The sequence below is a fragment of the Lethenteron reissneri genome, chromosome 65 (assembly GCF_015708825.2).
Source record: "Lethenteron reissneri isolate LAM-NWPU_2019-01 chromosome 65, ASM1570882v1, whole genome shotgun sequence".
Classification (NCBI taxonomy): Eukaryota; Metazoa; Chordata; class Hyperoartia; order Petromyzontiformes; family Petromyzontidae; genus Lethenteron; species Lethenteron reissneri.
Window position 1 is genome coordinate 33,912 of NC_083843.1, and position 19,989 is coordinate 53,900.

The window sequence follows — 19,989 nt, forward strand, 5'->3', positions numbered from 1 at the left end:
GAATATATCTCTTGGCACCCGTGGAGCCGTTCAGTATTGTCGAAGCCTTGTAAGAGGAGGAGAATGTCGTCAGCGTCTGCTGAGAGAGTCAATTTTATACTGGGCTCCTTCAGAGTTTTAAGCAAGGTGAGTCTTCATCGAAGTTGATACAGAATAGGTTCCACGACGAGGTTGTAGAGCTGCCATGACATAGGACAGACAGCCTTGTCTGATACCTCGGCTGAGTTATATAGGAGCAGTTAGTGCCATGTTAACTTTGATGACACACTGGGACGTGTTATGAAGCAAATCGATTATTTGTATTAAGTTAGCTCCAAATCCAAAAGCTTTTAAGAGTGCCGAGTAGATTCCCCATGGTCAACCCTGTCAAAGTATTTCTCTTGATCAAGGGAGAGTAAAGCCAGCGGAAAGTTCAGACCGAGTGATTAGATCTCTGACTAGGAAAATCCCATCATCAGTGGTCCTCCCTGGAACAGTGCATGACTGGTAATTGCCTTTAACCTGAGCCAAAAACCCCCCGTTTAAGCCTTGCGGACACAGCCTTAGCTAGAATCATATAATCTGTGCACAGCACTTGAGACCTGGACGCCAGTCTAAACACTGCTCTCCTCCAGGATTAAGGCACAGAGGTCGCAAACGGGTTTTGATTCCTTACCCGTACCCGTACCCGGCCGCACCACGGTCGCAAACGGGTACCCGTACCCGGCTCTACCCGTACCCTACCCGTACCCGGCCGGGTACGGGTAGGGTTCGGGTATCGGGTACCTGATTGCGACCTCTGGGATGAAGCCATGTTGCAGGCGCGGGTGGGTTGATTCTAGGAACTTGAATTGTGAGAAGAGACAAGACGTTGGGAAATGAGTGACAAACAGTTACTCACCAGTGACTCACGGTCTACCCGTACCTGTACCCGGCCGCACCAGGGTCGCAAACGGCTACCTGTACCCGTATCCGGCCGGATACGAGTAGCCGGGTATCGGGTAGGGGTACGGGTATCGGGTACCTGGTTGCGACCTCTGTTGAGGCATCATGTTACTCTCCACTGCTTCCTCTAGAACATCGTTGTAGTCTTTTCCGCAAGGAGTACCAAAAATGCTGATAAAACTCTCCTGTTAGTCCTTCAATCCCTGGCGATTTGTTTCTGGCCAGAGTGCTCACGGCCATGTCTTAGGTCACTCTTTTCTACCTACGTCAAGAATTATTCCCTCTTTTTCGCCCAACAGAGGAAAATCGTTCCAGATGTCCTATTGGGTATGTGTAGATATACACTCTGGGGAAAAGAGATTATTATAGTATTGAGAAACTTTTGGGGCTATTTGATCATTGTTTGAGGACACGGACCCCATTGTAATCAACGCCGGGTGGCTAAAAAACAGTGAGTTGGCATAGTAGAGGGCACAAGTGGTGCATCGGCCAGTCATCTCAGTCAGTCAACCCATGGAACCTGCTGGGTCTACCCCGTGACCTCCTGCCAGCGGGCGTTCGACACTTCACGTGGCCTTGAACTGCACTTAGCCTGGCACAAGCGCCGTGGTGACCTCACCGCCACCTAGTGGCGAATAGGGAAACCATTTGGCTTCCCTAATGAGAAGAAAAGTGTTGAGCCAGAGTTCTTGTCAAGGGTGTATTTAAACCGTGAGCGTATCAATGCCCCTTTTTGCCTTCTCTTTCTGAAATTCTTTTAGACATTAATTGTTCACCATGTGGTAGGCCTGGATGTCCCCAATCCTCCACCTTTGCTTTATGCTGCAGACCGTGCTCTCAGTATCAAAAATATCATGTTCTTGGATCTTTCGGTAAAGTCACGAAGAAGGGAAATAATAAAATATTAAAAATAAAACATTAAAATTCTCACGACGTTTCGGCCACAACACAAGCAGCCGGCCCTCAGGTGAAGAAACAGAGCTGTCGGAAAGACAGCGTCCTAATGAAACGTCGTGAGAATTTTATTATGTTTTATTTTTAATATTTTATTATTTCACTTCTACGTGACTTTACCGAAAGATCCAAGAATATGAATCCCTGCAGTCACGAAAACTTTAAATCTAAAAATATCATTGTCGGTTCATTGCGTACTTCCCCAGGCATTTGAGTCACACCGTTCTCAAAGAGATTAGTGAAGATGGCGTCTTCCAAAAGGGCATCATGGAAATGCCAGTTTGCAGATCCCCATGGGACTCCTTGTATCTTCGCATGAAGCATAATGAGTTTATGGTCTGCCAGCGGTGCAGCCCTGATACTTGATGCAACAGCATTATTTCCAAGGTATTTTGAAGTGTAAAATCGGTCGATCCTTGATTGCAACACTGTTCTGTCAACTCGACCTGTCGTGACGGTAAAACCCTTGCTGTCTGCCACACGTCAGTCAGAGCGTATACGCGAAGCAGATCCTGCAAAGCATTCAAGATATCGCTGTTGCATTGTTCAGCTCCAGTGTGGTCGAGAACAACATACATTGTGTAATTGTAATCACCTCCCAAAGTGAAGCACCCGCCATTTGTAATGTTCATTGATTGGTGCGTAGACATTAATGAGGTCACGTAGGTAAAAAATGTAAATTAAAATTAATAAAAGTAAAATAAAAATAAAATAAAAATCACGACGTTTCAGAGGCAACACAAGCTTCCGTCTTCAGGTGGAATCGTCACAGCACGATTGCTGTATCAGGTAAGTTTTACTTGATACAGCTATCGTGCTGTGACGGTTCCACCTGAAGACGGAAGCTTGTGTTGCCTCCGAAACGTCGTGATTTTATTTTACTTTTATTAATTTTAATTTTTTACCTACGTGACTTTACCGAAAAAAAAACGAAGCATATGAATCCTTGCAGTCACAAAAGCTTCAAATCTAGAATTAATGAGGTCCTTGTGTCTTTTTTCTAGATTTGAAGTTGTCGTGACTGCAAGGATAATAATAAAATGAAAATAACTAAATTAAGTTATTTTTATTTTATTATTTTTATTTTTCATCTACGTGACTTTACCAAAAGAACCAAAGAGTATGGATCCTTGTGTCTTATTTTTTTACATTGAGGGCACTTCCCGGTACCACTTCAGCTTGGTCAAACCACGTTGGGTGACCAAACCCTGGTGCAAACAATGTTGCAACCCCAGAGGAGGTGTGAGAATGTTGACTCAAGAACAAATCCCCACCTTCGCCACGATTATTATCCTCTTCTGCCCCCTCGGTGTGGGTTGCACTGTCCGCTTACAAATTTGGGAGGTCTTTAAATGAATAATCCTTATCCCCACTAGATCCTGAGTTTAAGGAAGGACGAGTCGTGTACGGATGTCCTCTCCAGAGGGATCCAACTTTTTTAAAGGTGGCCGGGGGTGGCTGACTGAACCGCCGTCGCCATGGCAGCACATTGAGATGGATTGGGACCTACTGCTGCCAACTCACGTGGGCTCTGTGGTTAGGGGCTCTGCCTTGAGCCACCCATTGGGGTTTCCACTTTGTCATTCCCTCCCCTCGCCACCACTGCTCCATCTCTGCCTTTGGTCTTGCGCTCGATGAGTATCTTAATGTATTGGTATCCATTGTTTAAATACAGATAGTCCCCGAGTTACGATGGTCCGACTTACGATATTTCGATCTTACGGTGGCAATAGCGATACAACAAAATTGTTAAATATTTTAAAATTTGCGCGGCAGGCAAACGCAGCAGCGTACGAGGTTCGATACTGTACGTTGGGACGCTGCCGGGATGTACGCATCTCCTGCCTTGTGTGATGCCTCACTCTCACCAGCGGTCGACGGAGTTAAGTTGTCTCGGTGTTAGCACGTGTAATTTTTTTAAATAAATACATACAGCATATAGTTTATACAGTACGGTACTGTTAATTGCTCTGTTTTGCTAAATTATCACCATTCTTTAAGACTCCTGGGTAGGCTCGGCCATCTTCGACTTACGATATTTTTGACTTACGATGGGGTCGTCGTAACGCATCTCCATCGTAAGTAGAGGACTACCTGTATTATAAAGTACGTTTTTTGGGTCAAAAGGTGCACCATTCGATGCTATCGGAAGAAATTGAGCCTTATTCTTTGGGTCTTTCGGTAAAGTCACGTGGATAGGTTGAAAGAAAATAACAAAAAACTATGACGTTTCCATCACAACACAAGCGGTCGTTTGTGTTGTGATCGAAACGTCGTAATTTTTTGTTATTTTCTTTCAACCTATCCACGTGACTTTACCGAAAGACCCAAAGAATATGAATTCCTCCAAGTCACGAAAGCTTTAAGTCAAGATTTAAATTGAGCCTTTAACGTGTATTTCCTATACTCGAAGACCAAATCACTTCACGACCGGTTTTGTGGAACCAATTACCGTTGTTAAGAGGGGTTCTGCTGTGCTTGCAATAACAGAGAGGCTTTATGTGTACGCACGCAAACCTATAAAGAAGGGGTCCGAAGAGGAGATTGTTGAGTGTGTATGTTGAACATCTTTCGCATCGTACATAGCCAACCATGCTAATCGGAGGGAGTGTATAGTGTAGTATACAGGGTGCTTAAAAAAAAATGTTAACACTTCCGAGAATTTGCAGCAGTACCACAAGAAATGTGCCTCCGGACAAGTGTTGACAATGATGGCGAAACAAGTGGAGACTTTGAGTTTTTGAAGCTAACACATTCCTGCGGAGGGAGCTGGTAGGAACGTTGGGTTGCTCAGTCAATGGCCAGGGTCAATGGCGGCGTGGTGTATTCCGGAAATATGCCCGACTGTGAGGGTCGGGCACAAGCCGGCGTAAGTAGGTTAAACGTTGAGTTTTATAAGGGCACCACGGGGTGACCAGCCCCTCTCCACCCAGCCCCGCCCCTCCCAGCCCCACCCTCCCCACCCAGCCCCTCCCCACCCTCTCCACCCAGCCCCTCCCCACCCTCCCCTCCACACCCAGCCCCACCCTCACCACCCAGCCCCTCCCTGCACGACGGACGGACGGACGGACGGACGGACGGACACAATAATCCTCTGTGGGCTGGTGTAACCAGGAGGTTCCTACCAGTATTAACATACAATTTGTTATCATGTTACAGTGTATTATCCATCTTCTTGGTTCTTTCGGTAAAGTCACGTAGAAGGGAAGTAATAAAATTATAAAAATAAAACATAATAAAATAAAATAATTCTCACGACGTTTCGGCTACAACGCAAGCAGCCGTCTTCAGGTTTGCGTTGTAGCCGAAACGTCGTGAGAATTATTTTATTTTATTATGTTTTATTTTTATAATTTTATTACTTCCCTTCTACGTGACTTTACCGAAAGAACCAAGAAGATGAATCCCTGCAGTCACGAAAGCTTTAAATCGAAAAGTGTATTATCCATTCTATTTCCATTTAAAAAGATAGTCCCTTATAAGTGGAAAAAAATGTAAGCACCCTGTATCATAGTGTAGTGTATAGTATGTATGTATGTTGAATTTCTTTCTCACCGTGCGTAGCCAGCCATGCTCATGGGAGGTAATGTATGGCATGTAGAGTAGTGTATGGTATATCTGTATGTTGAACTTCTTTCGCACGGTACGTAGCCAACTGTGCTAGCCGAAGGTGCACTGTTGCTGCAGGTGCACTGCGACAGTGCCGGCTGCGCTGAACTCTCGGAAACTCGTGAGGTGCAGTGCAAACGAAGATCCTCGCAACGTGGAGCAAACCCCAAAAATGTTTCTCAACACAAACAGAAGTGGGGAACAAAACAAAAAAACTCCTTAAGAAAAGTTTCTTTTTTTAAAACAACGTTTTTATGAACAGCTTCGTTTAACTCGCGGTTGAGAAGTGCGTCAATGATGCAGCGCCTGCTCCCACATCAACATTCGTTCACACGAAGCAGGCGCGCCTGAGACACGTGGCGCCTGCTTCTTGGGCGAGGCGATTCCAGAGTTTAGGGACCGCGGCGTTTTTGAGCTACACAGATAAATATAAATAATAAGGCGTCCGTACAAAATGTTATTTCTGTAAAGTAGCGAATTAATTGATTAATTGATGCCGATTTTGATACAGGCATGCATTGTCACCGGATCTGAGTACGTGTGAAAAATGTGGAATTGATTGGGCAACGGGAAGTGGGCGAAATTTTGATTGCAAGATTTGACCACGACAAACATAGGAGTCAAGTTAAGTCTACCCGTTGAAAAACATGCACCTCTAAAGTTAACTGAGGATTTGTAGAACGCAGGACACGGGTGCTGATTGGAGCAGAAGAGAACATGGGACGGAACGGCAAAAAGACATGTCCGTAAAACAAAAAAAGGTGTATCAAATCAAATAAAAACTCACCGTAGAAGGATGAAAGTATCGCAAAAAGATGCAAAGAAAGAAGGAAAAAAAAGGAAGTTTAAAGGGGTGATTAGCCTAGGTCAGTGGTTCTTCTTAACCTGGAGTGCCCGCACCCCATGGGGGTGTGAGATGCCCTTTCTGGGGATACGAGACATGGCTGGATCATTTTTTTTTTAGATGGTAAATCATTCGAATGAAGCACAGGGCACGTAAGTACAACTACTTTGTTTCATGAAACCCTATGTATTTATTAACATTATACTTTATTTTCTAAACTATTGAGAAGCAAAGAGGGTGCAAGGCTGCACTGAAAGTTAAGAACCACTGGTTTAGGAGCTGTGTGTTAAACCCCACTTCTCCCTCCCCACCCTCTCCCTTCCTCTCTCTCCCCCTCCCCCCGCTTTCAGCTGGACAGGTTCCGAGAGCCTCCGGCCTACGGCCCGGTCTGCGACCTCCTGTGGTCGGATCCCCTCGAGGACTTTGGGAGCGAGAAAACCCAGGAGCATTTCACCTATAACAGCGTGCGTGGGTGCTCCTACTTCTACAGGTGTGAGGGGGTGATGGGAGGGAGGGGGCGGGGGGGGGGGGTAAGCACAGAGACTGACCCACTCACCCACCTTCCAATTAGCACGGTTGGCTATGTACGGTGTGAGAGAAGTTCAACATACATCGACTCACTAGCTTAACACCTGTTTTGTTGCCAGAAAGGGTAAAACGCTCATTATTTTTCATACTTTCATCTTGGAAAAAATCTCCCACGAGTTGAAGATGTTCACAATCAACCACCAAATGTGAGGTGACTGTGTCAGGTGAGCTCAGGATTGCTGAGACAAACCGGGCCACATGCACAGACACCACGGGAGCACCACAGAGACACGCCCACTTCCCAGCATACACAGCAAGGGGCAGAGAGTGGGACAGAGAGAGACTTGTGGAATATACGTATCTGTATGTGAGTGTGCGTTTACGTGTGTATGTATGTGGGGAGCGATAGTGTAGTAGTTAGCTACAAATATGACGACCCGCGCTCAATTCTCGCTCAAGGCCAACACCAGTGACGATTATGTGAACCTGTCTTGAGCCTCCTCCCCGAGGGCGACTCAGCCTCAATTGAGTACCTGGTGTGATGTGTAAAAACATCGCCACGGGGGAGACAAAGGCGGCCTTGCATGGTGCTGGCCACGCACCCCCTCATGTGCCGTTCCGGTCTTTATAGGTGCTTGATAACAACACTTGCCCCAACATTCTGTTAAGGCTACACGGGGGATCTTTGTCTTTGTGTGTGTTATGCAGCTACCCGGCCGTGTGTGAGTTCCTGCAGAACAACGGACTCCTGTGCGTGATCCGTGCCCATGAAGCGCAAGATGCAGGGTACTCACTCGCCTACCTACCCACCCATTCACCCACCCACCCACTCACCCACCCGCTTACCCCCCCACTCACCCACCCACTCACCCACTCACCCACTCACTCACCCACCCACTCACCCACCCACTCACTCACCTACTCATCCGCCCACTCACCAACCCACTCACCCACTCATTCGCTCACCTACTCATCCGTCCACTCACCCACCCACTCACCCACCCACTCACCCACTCACCCACCCGCTCACCCCCCCACTCACCCACCCACTCACTCACCTGCCCAGTCACCTATCCACTCACCCTCCCACTCACTCACCCACTCTCCCATCCACTCACCTACCCACTCACCTACCCACTCACCAACCCACACACCAACCCACTCACTCACCTACCCATTCGCTCACTCGCCCACCCACTTACCTATGCACTCACCTACCCACTCACTAAACCACTAATTCGCCCACTCACCCACCCATTCACATACCCACTCACTCACCCACCCACTTACTCACTGCTGCGAGTAGCTTTTTTTTATGGATTCAAAGAGTCATTGCTGATTGCATGCTACCAAGGAAAGTTTGCAATTTTTCAGCAACCCGCGACTACCTTTGGATCTCCACAGCTTTCCGAACCTCGGAGCGAAGGCTGCGGTCAGCCTCCTCATTCTTGGACGTGGCTTATTGTCGGCGGTGGGAGTGGGCACTGTCAATTTCTCTCAGCCAGCCGGAACACCTTCTCTGTCAGCCATGGTCTCTGGGGAGTTTCTGGACCGCATACCCAATGCAGCCATAGCAGCTAAATGAGTTGCTGGCCTGAAACCCCACCCATTACCCCCTCGGCATCCCGAGGAGGGATGGACGATGCCAACCCCAGTCGCAAGCGGTGATCCATTTTCTCGCATGCAATCTTCATCGGCTCAGAATCAGAATCTATCTTTATCCTGGAGAAATCCGATGAGCTATCAAGCTCTTTTTTCCACAGATATCCACTGGCTGCTGAGACCAGGCTATTGTGGGTTTCAGTGTAGATAAGTGCTGATGCCGGAACGGCACATTGGGGATTACAAGTCCATGAGCTGCACATAAGTCTAGTTGCCTCCTGCCGTTATTATTGAGCTGATCTGGCCCATGCCTTCCATTCATTCCGTCCCAGGTGTCTGCATCATGACCCACTCGGGCATTTAAAGTCACCCAACAGGATGACTCTCACGAGGAGATACTCTAGCCAGCACCTGGGACAGGAGGTTGAAGAAGGCATCTGACTCGTCGAATTTGCCTGCATCCTCCCACTTGGGAGGAAGCATGAGCAACCACCACCATTCCTCACCTCCCATTGATGGGGAAGCGAGCTGACAATAGCCTGGGACTCGCAGCTTCCCACACCTCGTCTCCACGCTCCCACGTCTCCCCCCTTCATTCTTTTTCTCAGAAGTGCCACTCCCCATTGTTTGGCAGTGTCCTACCCCTCGAGTGGATAACTGTCCGTGCCTCATGGCGACCGGAGCCCGAACCAAACCTCCAGTATACACCAGAGGTTCAAGCGGCACTGGTCAAGCTCCTGACAGAGGAATGGCAGCCTTTCTTCCGCAGTGAGTGTTCGGACATTCCACATGCGTAACTTCAGGATTTCTGTTTCTGGAAGAACCCTGAGGGGAGGGGTAGTGTGTGGCTCTGACAAATGGGTTTTTTGCCAAAAGGCATCCCCAGACGCCTATTCTCCCCATGGCCCTCCAGCACAAGCTTTGTTTGGTGTTTCCAGCATAGTTAATTCGTACAAATGAGTGACAGGTGGAGGGATTAACAGCCCCTCGCACTAACACCGATTTTTCTATGAAGATAAAGATCACCCTGTAGCTTTAACAGACTGTTGGGGCAAGTGCTGCTAGCGAGTAACAGCACCTATGAAGGCCGGAATGGCACAAAAGCGGGGTTAATGATCAACATCACGCCGCATTTGTCTCCCAAGTAGCGATGTTTGCACATGGCACTAGGTACTCATTTGTGGCTGAGGAAATCTAGGGGAGGCCCAAGATGGAGTCAGATAATCATCACTGGTATTGGCCATGAACGGGAATCGAACTCAGTCGACGGGTTTGTAGCGCAATGCGCTAATGACTCTACGATATACAAACATGCATTTTAACACCTAGAATAACACAAATACTCACCCACCCACTCACTCCCCAACTCACCAACTTACACACTCGCTCATCTTCTCATTCAACCACCCACTCACCCACCCACTCATTCACTCACTTACCTCATTCACTCAGTCACCGACACACTCACCCACTCATCTAACAATAACAACCGCCGTTTACCACTGAGTGGTGGTGACATCACAATCGCTCTTGTGCCAGGCAAGGTGCACTTTGAGGCCACATGAAGTGCAGGAGGAGGTCACGGGACAGACCCAGGTGCCATGGGTTGACGGACTAATCTGTCACTCCACATAAAGCTTCGGGTCTTCTCGTCCACAGTCATCCTCTCCCTTCTCTATGCTTGTGAAACGTGGAGCCCTCTAATGTAACATCTGCACTGGTTATAAAAATTCAGGCTGGCCAGCCTATGGTCCATCCTGGGTTTAACTAGGCTGGTTTGTGTGAGGAGCTCACAAATCCTGAAACATCTGGACACATTTCCTTCAGTGAGATGCTCCGGAATGCAAGGCTGCGTTGGCTGGGTCATGTAGCCCGAATGCCCAGCCACCGCATGCCCAAGCAGTGTCTGTTTGGCCACATAGAGGGGGCTAAATAGGCACGACATGGGCTGGAGAAGAGATGGTCTGATGTGGATTGGAAGGATGTGGAGCTGAGTGGACTGGCCGATGACTGGTACCAGAATTGTCAAGATCGGCCTCTGTGGAGGAGGCTCGTGAAGGACGCTACTGGGCAGTTGGAAGCAGTCGTCCTCCAACAACAACGGAGGGCAGAGGAGCAACGCTCGTAACAACGAGCGGAGCGCCGGGCAGCTAAAATACAGCAAGTTGGCACAGTAGGGGACAGAGGTGGTGCATCTGCCAGTCATCTCAGTCAGTCAACCCATGGGTCTGTCCCCTGACCTCCAGTCAGCGACCTTTCGATATTTCCCATGGCCTCAAATGGCACCTGTCCTGACACAGGCACTGTGGTGACGTCACCGCATCTTAGTCACGAATGACGGGTGTTGCATGTTGAACATTTTACCGTTCAGAGCCAACCGTGCTAATTGGAGGTATTTGGTTTTACCTGATTGATTCAAAACTTACATTCCAACCTCATACTGATGACATCTCGACAAAAATCAAATTTCCAGAAACAGACGTTTTTTTCCCCATTTGATTGCACCTGCAAATTGTTGAAGCTATCATTCTCCCACTGTTTGACTACTGTGATGCTACTCATAGATCAGCTACTGATGAATCACTAAACAGACGAAACCCGCTTCATCATTCTACTCTTCGATTTGCACTGGATGTTGCATACAGGACCCGCCATTTTGTGACCTCTACTTGAAGTCCAATCTCGCATCACTTGATGCGAGAATAATTATACATTGGTGCCCCGTTCATCCCTAACATCCGTTCTTGGCAAATTTGTGCGATGTGCTCGGTGAATTCAATTAATACTCGTTGGATTTTTCGGTAAAGTCACGTAGGTAAAAAAAAGAGAAAATAAATCAAATCACGACGTTTCGGAGGCAACACAAGCTTCCGTCTTCAGGTGGAACCGTCACAACAAAATTAATTCAATTAACCCCACTGTCCAAGAAACCCAAGACGTCCATCTGATTGCAAAAACTTGACATGACATTGGAAGAGGGTGACGAAGCCCTTTACCATTGCAGCACCAAGCAACGTTTTAGAACAAACCAACGTTTCCTCCCTTACCTTTGTAAATCTCATGAACAATAAGAACAGGTACCCTTAGTTTTTTCGGTAAAGTCACGTAGGTAAAAGATTTAAATTAATAAAAATAAAATAAATAAAAAGCTCATTTTTAATTATTATTTTATTTTTTATTAATTTTAATTTCAACCTATTACTATATCTTGCTACTGAAAAAAATTGAAATTAAAATTAATAAAAAATAAAATAATAAATCCACATTTATTTTTTATTTTTATTGATTTTAATTTCAATTTTTTACCTACGTGACTTTACCGAAAAAACTAAGAGTATGAATCCTTGCAGTCACGAAAGCTTCAAATCTAGAAATAAGAACAGGTTTTACCCTTCCTGTCAATTAAACAGGAGTTGTGTTAAGATGTTCAAACACTAAATGGAAACATTTTGCAATGAATGAAAACAAACATGGCTCTGATAATATATGCATTGTTTCTCGAGACACACATGCCTATGGAACTTTGGGCTCGTCTTCCCATCAAACGGAGGCGAGGAGTGGTGGTCGTGGTTACAGTGGTACCCCGGAGATAGAACTTAATTCGTTCCAGAAGGCCATTTGAAAACCGATTTGTTGGAACACCGAATTAAATTTCCCCATAAGAATTAATGTAAATGACATTAATTGGTTCCAGACACAAGAAATCTCTCATTTTAAAGAATTTTACACGAAGTTTACAGTAATTACATGCATACAACCATACACCTTTGCCAGTAGAAAGATATAGTAATAGGTAGGCTACTGGCAAAGGAGGTCTCATAATGTAAATGCTTACCCCGAGCTCTCAGTACTCTGATAGTGCGCTGTTTTTGAGTTGTACGCCTTTTGGCGTCATCTGGTCCAACATCATTGGAGACTCGGCTCTAAGAAAAGCTGTCTCGGGTGTGGACCAATCAATTTCAAGGACAGTACATATAATTATCAGAGTTGTCTCTTTTTGTTTGCATTTTGACTGCTTGTGTTGTGGTCATTGCAAACATGATCCCTTGTATAAAGGTGTGAGTTTTGGTGCCAGACAAAAGGGTAAAAACCTATAAATAAATGGAATAAATGAATAAATATATGGAATAAATAAAATAAATGAACATTGAACTTCACTTTACCTGTAGTAAGGAGAGTTGATGGCTTGAGTGGAAGGTGGTGAGAAGTAGGAGGTTAAACCTTTGGGCAAGCATCATGCACGCTGGCCATACGTGTCTCAGCCGTACAGGTTCTGTCAAGTCGACATTGCCCGTTCGACCTCCGAATTTCGAGGTTCTACTGGAAATGCACAAGTAGTTTGTGGCTAATTCAGACGTGATGCTTGCAAAAAGGTTTCTATTTGGTGTTTAAACATCTTAACACAACTCCTGTTGCATTGCCAGAAAGGATAAAATCTATTCCTATTTTTAATACTTTGATACTGGACAAAGGTTATGTTCTGAAGCAGCGCTCATTGTAGCCACATTTTACAAATGTGATTTGTAAATTTGATCCTTAACAAATGGATCGATAGTTAAAATTTAATGTGCAATGTTATTGAGGGACTGCGGTTTGCCACTGTCTTTGTGTGGTCTTGCTTCTGTTTGTGCTGCCTTGCTGTAGCCTGGGAATCGGTGTACTTATGCAATCTATACTACACTTTCAGTTGCTCCTATCGTGTTTGTGTAGCATCATATTTGTTGTAACATTCTGACCCCGTGTTGCCCCCATTTTGGACATCTTTGAACAATAGCATCATAGCCCATTGGATTTCTCCAGGATAAATTAATATTCGGATTCTGATGTACCGTGAGAGTCTCTCTGTCTCTCACAGGTTCTGAATGTACCGTAAGAGTTCCCGATAGGTGCCAAATGTACCGTAAGAGTCTCTCACATTTAATGTACCGTGAGAGTTTCTTACAGGAACTGAATGAACTGTAAGGGTCTCTGTCTCTCACAGGTACCGGATGTACCGTAAGAGTCAAACAACCGGATTTCCATCTCTCATCACCATCTTCTCCGCTCCCAACTACCTCGATGTCTACAACAACAAGGGTAACGCTACACTCACTGCACAATAGCTACACACACACACTCACTACGCCGTGGCTACACACACACACTCACTAGTAGCTACACACACTCACTCACTCACTACGTAGCTACACACACTCACTCACTACGCCGTGGCTACACACACACACTCACTACGTAGCTACACACACTCACTCACTACGTAGCTACACACACTCACTCACTACGCCGTGGCTACATACACACACTCACTACGCCGTGGCTACACACACACACTCACTACGTAGCTACACACACTCACTCACTACGCCGTGGCTACACACACACTCACTAGTAGCTACACACACTCACTCACTACGCCGTGGCTACACACACACTCACTAGTAGCTACACACACTCACTCACTACGTAGCTACACACACACACTCACTACGTAGCTACACACACTCACTACGCCGTGGCTACACACACACGCACTCACTAGTAGCTACACACACTCACTACGTAGCTACACACACACACTCACTACGCCGTGGCTACACATACACACTCACTACGTAGCTACACACACTCACTACGTAGTTACACACACTCACTCACTACGTAGCTACACACACACACTCACTACACCGTGGCTACACACACACACACTCACTAGTAGCTACACACACTCACTACGTAGCTACACACACACACTCACTACGCCGTGGCTACACATACACACTCACTACGCCTTGGCCACACACACTCACTATGCCGTACTCATACACTCCACCCTAACTACAACTTAATCACACTCGTATACACTACACTTTAACTATAAACACTTATATACTACACCCCAACTATGCCCTAACGTCACTCAGAAATACTCCACTCGCACATACTGCTACCCACAGCAAGGCTACCACTACTTTAATACGCTACATCCTAACAACTCTCCTCCCCCTCTCTCTCTCCCTCTCTCCCCTTTCTCCCCCTCTGATTCAACCCTCTCTCTCCCAGCGGCCATCCTCAAGTATGAGAACAACGTGATGAATATTCGCCAGTTCAATTGCTCGCCGCATCCGTATTGGCTGCCCAACTTCATGGACGTTTTCACGTGGTCCCTGCCATTCGTGGGAGAGAAGGGTGAGAGAGACACACACACACGATGAGAGAGAATGAGACAAGAGGAAAGAGACATCGGGAGAGAGAGTGATACGGGGAGACAGAATGAGACATGGGGAGAGAGATACGGGGAGAGAACGAGACATGGGGAGAGAGACTGAAACACGGGGAGAGAGACGTGGAGAGAAAGAGACACCGAGAGAAAGACATACGGAGAGAGCTATACGTGGAGAGAGAGAGAGAGAGACACAGGGAGAGACATTTAAAAAATCCGAGTTTATTGCTGTCCAGCAATAAGGCACTTGCATCACCAGCAACTCACGCCGTGCACAGTACATACTGTACATACAGTATACACAGTGCGCACAGTACACGCAGTGCATATAGTACGTGCACGTGCTCCGGCAACTCTCATCCGACCTTGGATGAGCGGTTGCTGTTGCATCCAGCGAAGAGAAAGCGGGACGACGGGCGTGTCGGACTCGCGCGTGGGCCAAAACAAACCGTGGGAATCATATTCTTGGTTCCTTCGGTAAAGTCACGTAGAAGTGAAATAATAAAATCATATTTATGTAAAATAATATAATATTATTAATATAAATCAAGATTTAAACGATGGGAAGTTAAAACGTGGTCCGGCATTTTAACCGCGTCGCACTGCTTCTCACAACACGCTGCTCCTGCGACCGTCTGAAACACCCGATTCCTTGCGACGTACAAGGGGTAAGCTACTTGGGGGGGGGGGGGGGAAGAGCTGTACTGCACTTTTTTTTTACATAGTCCTCAATGACAAATACCTCCTTAGAAAAGTGCTTCCCGCCATCGCGTTCGGTTTGTCATCCTTATCCCCCCCCACCGCACACGCCACCTCCGATTAGCGGCGGTTGGCTACACGTACGTATGTACGTACGGTGCAGTGCCATAGAAGTTCAACGCAAAAAGGCAAAGATCCCCCGAATAGCCTTAACAGAATGTTGGGGGCAAGCGCTGTTAGCGAGCAGCATCGATGAAGGCCGGAAGGGCACACAATGGGGTGGGTGGCCAGTACAAACATCCGGCCCGCCTTTGTCTCCTCACTGGCGATGTTTACACACTGCACCAGGGTACTCATTTGAGGCTGAGTCGACCTAGCAGCGGAGCCCCATAACCGGTTCAGATAATCGCTATCACCGGTGTTGGCCGTGAGCGGGAAACAAACTCGGGTCATAGCCAGGTTCGTAGCGCAGCACGCTACACTAGCGCTCCCCCCATCATCGAACATTGACAAATTAATCTCTTTTACAAGTTCAACAAACACACAGACACACACGTGTGTGCATCACGTGAAACCGAGGGCTTTCAGTGCGGAGCCTCTGTGCTCTGGCTGCTGTCCCAGGGCTACTGGGGGGCAGTTGGAGGCATTCGCCCTCCAGCAGCAACAACAACAGCGGAGGGGGGCGGAGGAGGGGCGACGCTGCTCATCGCAATAATCGGAGCGCCAAGTGCCGATAACGCAATTGGCACAGTGGCACAGATGGTGGTTCATCTGCCAGTCATCTAAATCGGTCAACCCCACGGCACCTCAGTTTAACACGTAGACTTTTGCTACCAATATTATCCATAAGAGGTATTTTTTTAGGATAGATCACGTAAATAACACGTTCCTTCGGAGTGGGCAGGTAGGAACTTGGTTGGACAGCGCATTCGTGCGATCCGGTCACGCGGCGCAAGCTGCGTGGGGCGGCGCGTCACGTGGTGCTGAGCCCGCCCGAGCGCTCTATGAAATACAAATCGAGGGCGTGGTTATGCACGACAGACAGACAAATAATCCTTGGTGGGCAGTGTGAAACTGTTGTTCCTACCTCTATCAATGTGTCGTTAAACCCGCCACCACCCCAACACAAACCAATCAGTAAGGTTTGTCGTTGCAAACAAAACACGCCAATTAATTAGCCGTACTGCACATCGGTGTGTTAGAGAGTAAACTCACAAGACACAACAGTCACTGCATCTCATCTTGATAATAGGAGCACCGGGCATACTCCTTGAAAGTGACCTCCTGCGGCAACACTCCAACCTATCTTGAAGTGAAGCCAGACTGTGCCGCTAAACCTTCCACGACCAATCTAGATTTGAAGTTTTCGTGACTGCAGGGATCTATACTCTTTGGTTCTTTCGGTAAAGTCACGTAGGTATAAAATAAATATGAATTAAATCACGACGTTTCGGGCCGCAACACAAGCGTCTGTCATCAGGTGGGACAACCACAGCAAGAACAATTGCTGAAGTGGGCAAAAGGGCTGCTGCAACAAGAGGCCATATAGGCAAGAGAAGGGGGGAAGAGCCAGGGAGGAGAGACGACCACCTGAGGAAGGTAGCCGCCAAGGCAGAAACCAAGTGGTCAACGTGGTCCAGAATACTGGTAATTTATAGCTGTGGGGAGCCAAAAGCACCCTCGGTGCTACCACGGACATCAACGATGGCCCTTGCATTGTACTCTGTAGCCGAGCACTCTGCACCAGTATGGACCAGAAGCTAAACTTAAGCTTTTCTAATTTTCCAAATATACAAACATAGACATAACTTCAACCGAGATGATGCTTCAAATTGAGCAATCAGTGGAAGGATGTAATTAACCAAGTTTAAACTTTAGCTGCCGTGCAGTTTACTGCTAAACAGCCAGTTTATATTTACTCTCATAATCATATCCATATTGATTTTATAATTTACAGTCATATCCAGCCTGATACACCACCATCACTAAATAAATTTTGATTTACAACAGTGTTCATTCCCATTCGCCATTCATCGTACAGGCACCGTACATTTATTGTACAAGCACCAAGATGGTTATCTCTCCCCCCCCGCCTCATTGGCTCCTCCCTGCCTTATAAAAAGCACGTGTTTCTGAATAGCTCTCTTCATACGCTACAGCAATTTTACTGGAGCAGTTACACCTGATGACGGAGCTTGTGTTGCTTCCGAAACGTCGTGAGTTAATTTATTTCAATTTTTTACCTACGTGACTTTACCGAAAAAAACAAAAAGTACAGAAGTCGTCACCCACTCGACTTATTGATGTACCAACTCTGTACTGTGTAGCCGAGTACTGGCACCAGTATGGACCAGAAGTCGTCACCCACTCGACTTGTGTCGATGTCCAACTGAAAAACTGCAATGCGTATCACTGGGACCCTCAAGTCGACCCCAACACACCTGGCTGCCCGTGCTGTTACCACATCTCTCTTCCCCCAGCCTCTTGGCACCTGCCGGGTCTGTCCTGTGACCTCCTCCCACCAGCAAAGAGCCCTCGACACTTCACGTGGCTCTTGGGCACAAGCGACGTGGTGACGTCACCACCGCTTGGTGGAAAATGTCGCTTTGTTGTTTTTGCTGTTGTGCATCTCCACAGTTACGGAGATGTTGGTGAACGTGTTGAATATCTGCTCGGACCATGAACTGGAGGCAGACGGAGATGAGATTGACGGTGAGAATCATCATCACCAGCACCCACATCACCATCATTACCAGCACTAACATCGAAATCAGCCTCAGCAGCATCTGGATCACTGTCAGCAGAAACATCAGCAGCATCATCATCACCAGTACCTACATCACCATCATTACCAGCACTAACATCGAAATCGGCCTCAACAGAATCTGGATCAGTGTCAGTATCAGCAGCATCACTATGACCAGCGTCACCATCATCAGCAGCAGCAGCAACATCATCTCCGGCTACGTCACTATCATCTCAACCATCTACATTATAATCGGCATGATGATCCTCATCATCAGCATCGTCTGCAGCAGCTGCAGCACTACCCCCCCTCTCTCAGCCCTTGCCCCTGGTGTGAGTGAGCTACTATGGGACAGCTCTACCTGTTCTACCTGTGCCCGTGTGATCACCAATGTCTCTTGCAGATCCGGGTGTTTATGGCCAAAAGAGAGGTACAGATAGTGGCTCTGCTCTGCCTCTTTCTCTGTCTCTCCTCTGTCTCCCTCTGTCTCTCCTCTGTCTCTCCTCTGTCTCTCCTCTGAGTGTCTCCTCTGAGTGTCTTCCCTGCCTGTCTTCCCTGCCTGTCTCTGCCGTGCTGCCTGACAAATCTAACCCTGAGACTCGAGATCTAAACCAGGAACTGAACTCTGCGACCAATGTGAGAGTGGTTGTGTGAGTGAGCGGGTGAGTCGGTGGATCAGTGAGATCGCGAGTGAGTTGGGGGTGAGTAGTTGAGTGGCTGGGTGAGTAAGTGAGTGGTTGAGTGGTCGGTGTGGGTGGGTCCAGGTCAATGGGTGAGAGACCCGAGTTTGTTTCCCCCCTCATGTCCACCTACACCAGAGACGATTATCTGAACCGGTCCTGGGCCTCCCCTAGGTCGACTCAGCCGCAAATGATTACCTTTTGTGGTGCGTAGTAACATTGCCACTGAGGAGACAAAGGCGGCCGGGCATGGTGCTGGCCACCCACCCCCTTGTGTGCCGTGTCGGCCTTCATAGGTGCTGCTCGCTAACAGCATTTGCCCCAACAGCCTGTGTGGGTTACCTGAGGCAGCTTTGCCCGTGTGTGCGGTGGAGATGCAGTGCCTAACGCTCGTGCAGTGGAGATAACAGAGACGTCGATCACGACTCCAGCTCACTCCTTGTCTTCTCCTCCCCCGTGTTGTTGTCTTTCTCCTCCCCCGTGTTCCTTTGTCTCCTCCATGTGCCTCCTGTTGTCTCCCCGTGTTCCCTGTCTCCCCGTGTCTCCCTATGTCTCTTTGTGTTTACTCCATCTTCTCCGTGTCTCCTCGTGTCTCTTCGTTGCCCCGTCTCCCCGTGTCTCTTCCGTGTCTCCTCGGTCTCCACCTGTCTCCCCCTGTCTTCCGGTGTCTCTTCGTGTCTCCGCGTGTCTCCTCCATCTTATCCGTGTCTCCCCGTGTCTCCCCGTGTCTCCGCGTGTCTCTTCGTTTCTTCCTGAGTCTCCTCCGTGTCTCTTTGTGTCTCCCACTGTCTCCTCCATCTCCCCTTATCTCCCGCATTTCCCCGTGTATTCTTCGTGTCTCCCCGTGTCTCCTCCGTGTCTCCCTGTGTCTGCCCGTGTATCCTGTCTCTCCGTGTTTCCCCCTTTTCGTTCGTCTCCTCGTGTTCTCCCCGTGTCTCCCCGCATCTCTTTGCATCTCCCTGCATCTCTAGGGGCCTCTGCGGCTGCAAGGAAGGAAGTCATTCGCAACAAAATCCGCGCCATCGGCAAGATGGCGAAAATCTTCTCTGTGCTGAGGTGAGAGGGAGAGAGATTCTTGTTAAAATCCGAATTGATTGCTGCCCCAACAGCAAAGCACTTGCATCACCAGCAACTCACACCGTGTACAGATGTACAGTGTGTACAGTACATGCAGCACGTGCAC

At 47.7% G+C, this 19,989-nt stretch overlaps 1 protein-coding gene across 2 annotated transcripts in view; it reads left to right on the plus strand.

Moving 5' to 3' along the window:
* LOC133359530 (protein phosphatase 3 catalytic subunit alpha-like) overlaps nucleotides 1-19,874 on the plus strand; it is a 44,048-nt gene extending 24,174 nt beyond the window's left edge. Inside the window, exons 6-12 of one of the 2 annotated variants that reach the window (XM_061577955.1) lie at nucleotides 6,682-6,821; nucleotides 7,568-7,645; nucleotides 13,443-13,537; nucleotides 14,522-14,647; nucleotides 18,018-18,092; nucleotides 18,530-18,556; nucleotides 19,778-19,874. In XM_061577955.1, the coding sequence (XP_061433939.1) occupies nucleotides 6,682-6,821; nucleotides 7,568-7,645; nucleotides 13,443-13,537; nucleotides 14,522-14,647; nucleotides 18,018-18,092; nucleotides 18,530-18,556; nucleotides 19,778-19,866 (630 nt within the window). In that variant the 3' untranslated portion in view covers nucleotides 19,867-19,874. The remainder of the gene's footprint in view (nucleotides 1-6,681; nucleotides 6,822-7,567; nucleotides 7,646-13,442; nucleotides 13,538-14,521; nucleotides 14,648-18,017; nucleotides 18,093-18,529; nucleotides 18,557-19,777) is intronic. The other variant, XM_061577956.1, reaches the window with a different exon arrangement.
* The last annotated feature ends 115 nt before the right edge of the window (nucleotides 19,875-19,989 follow it).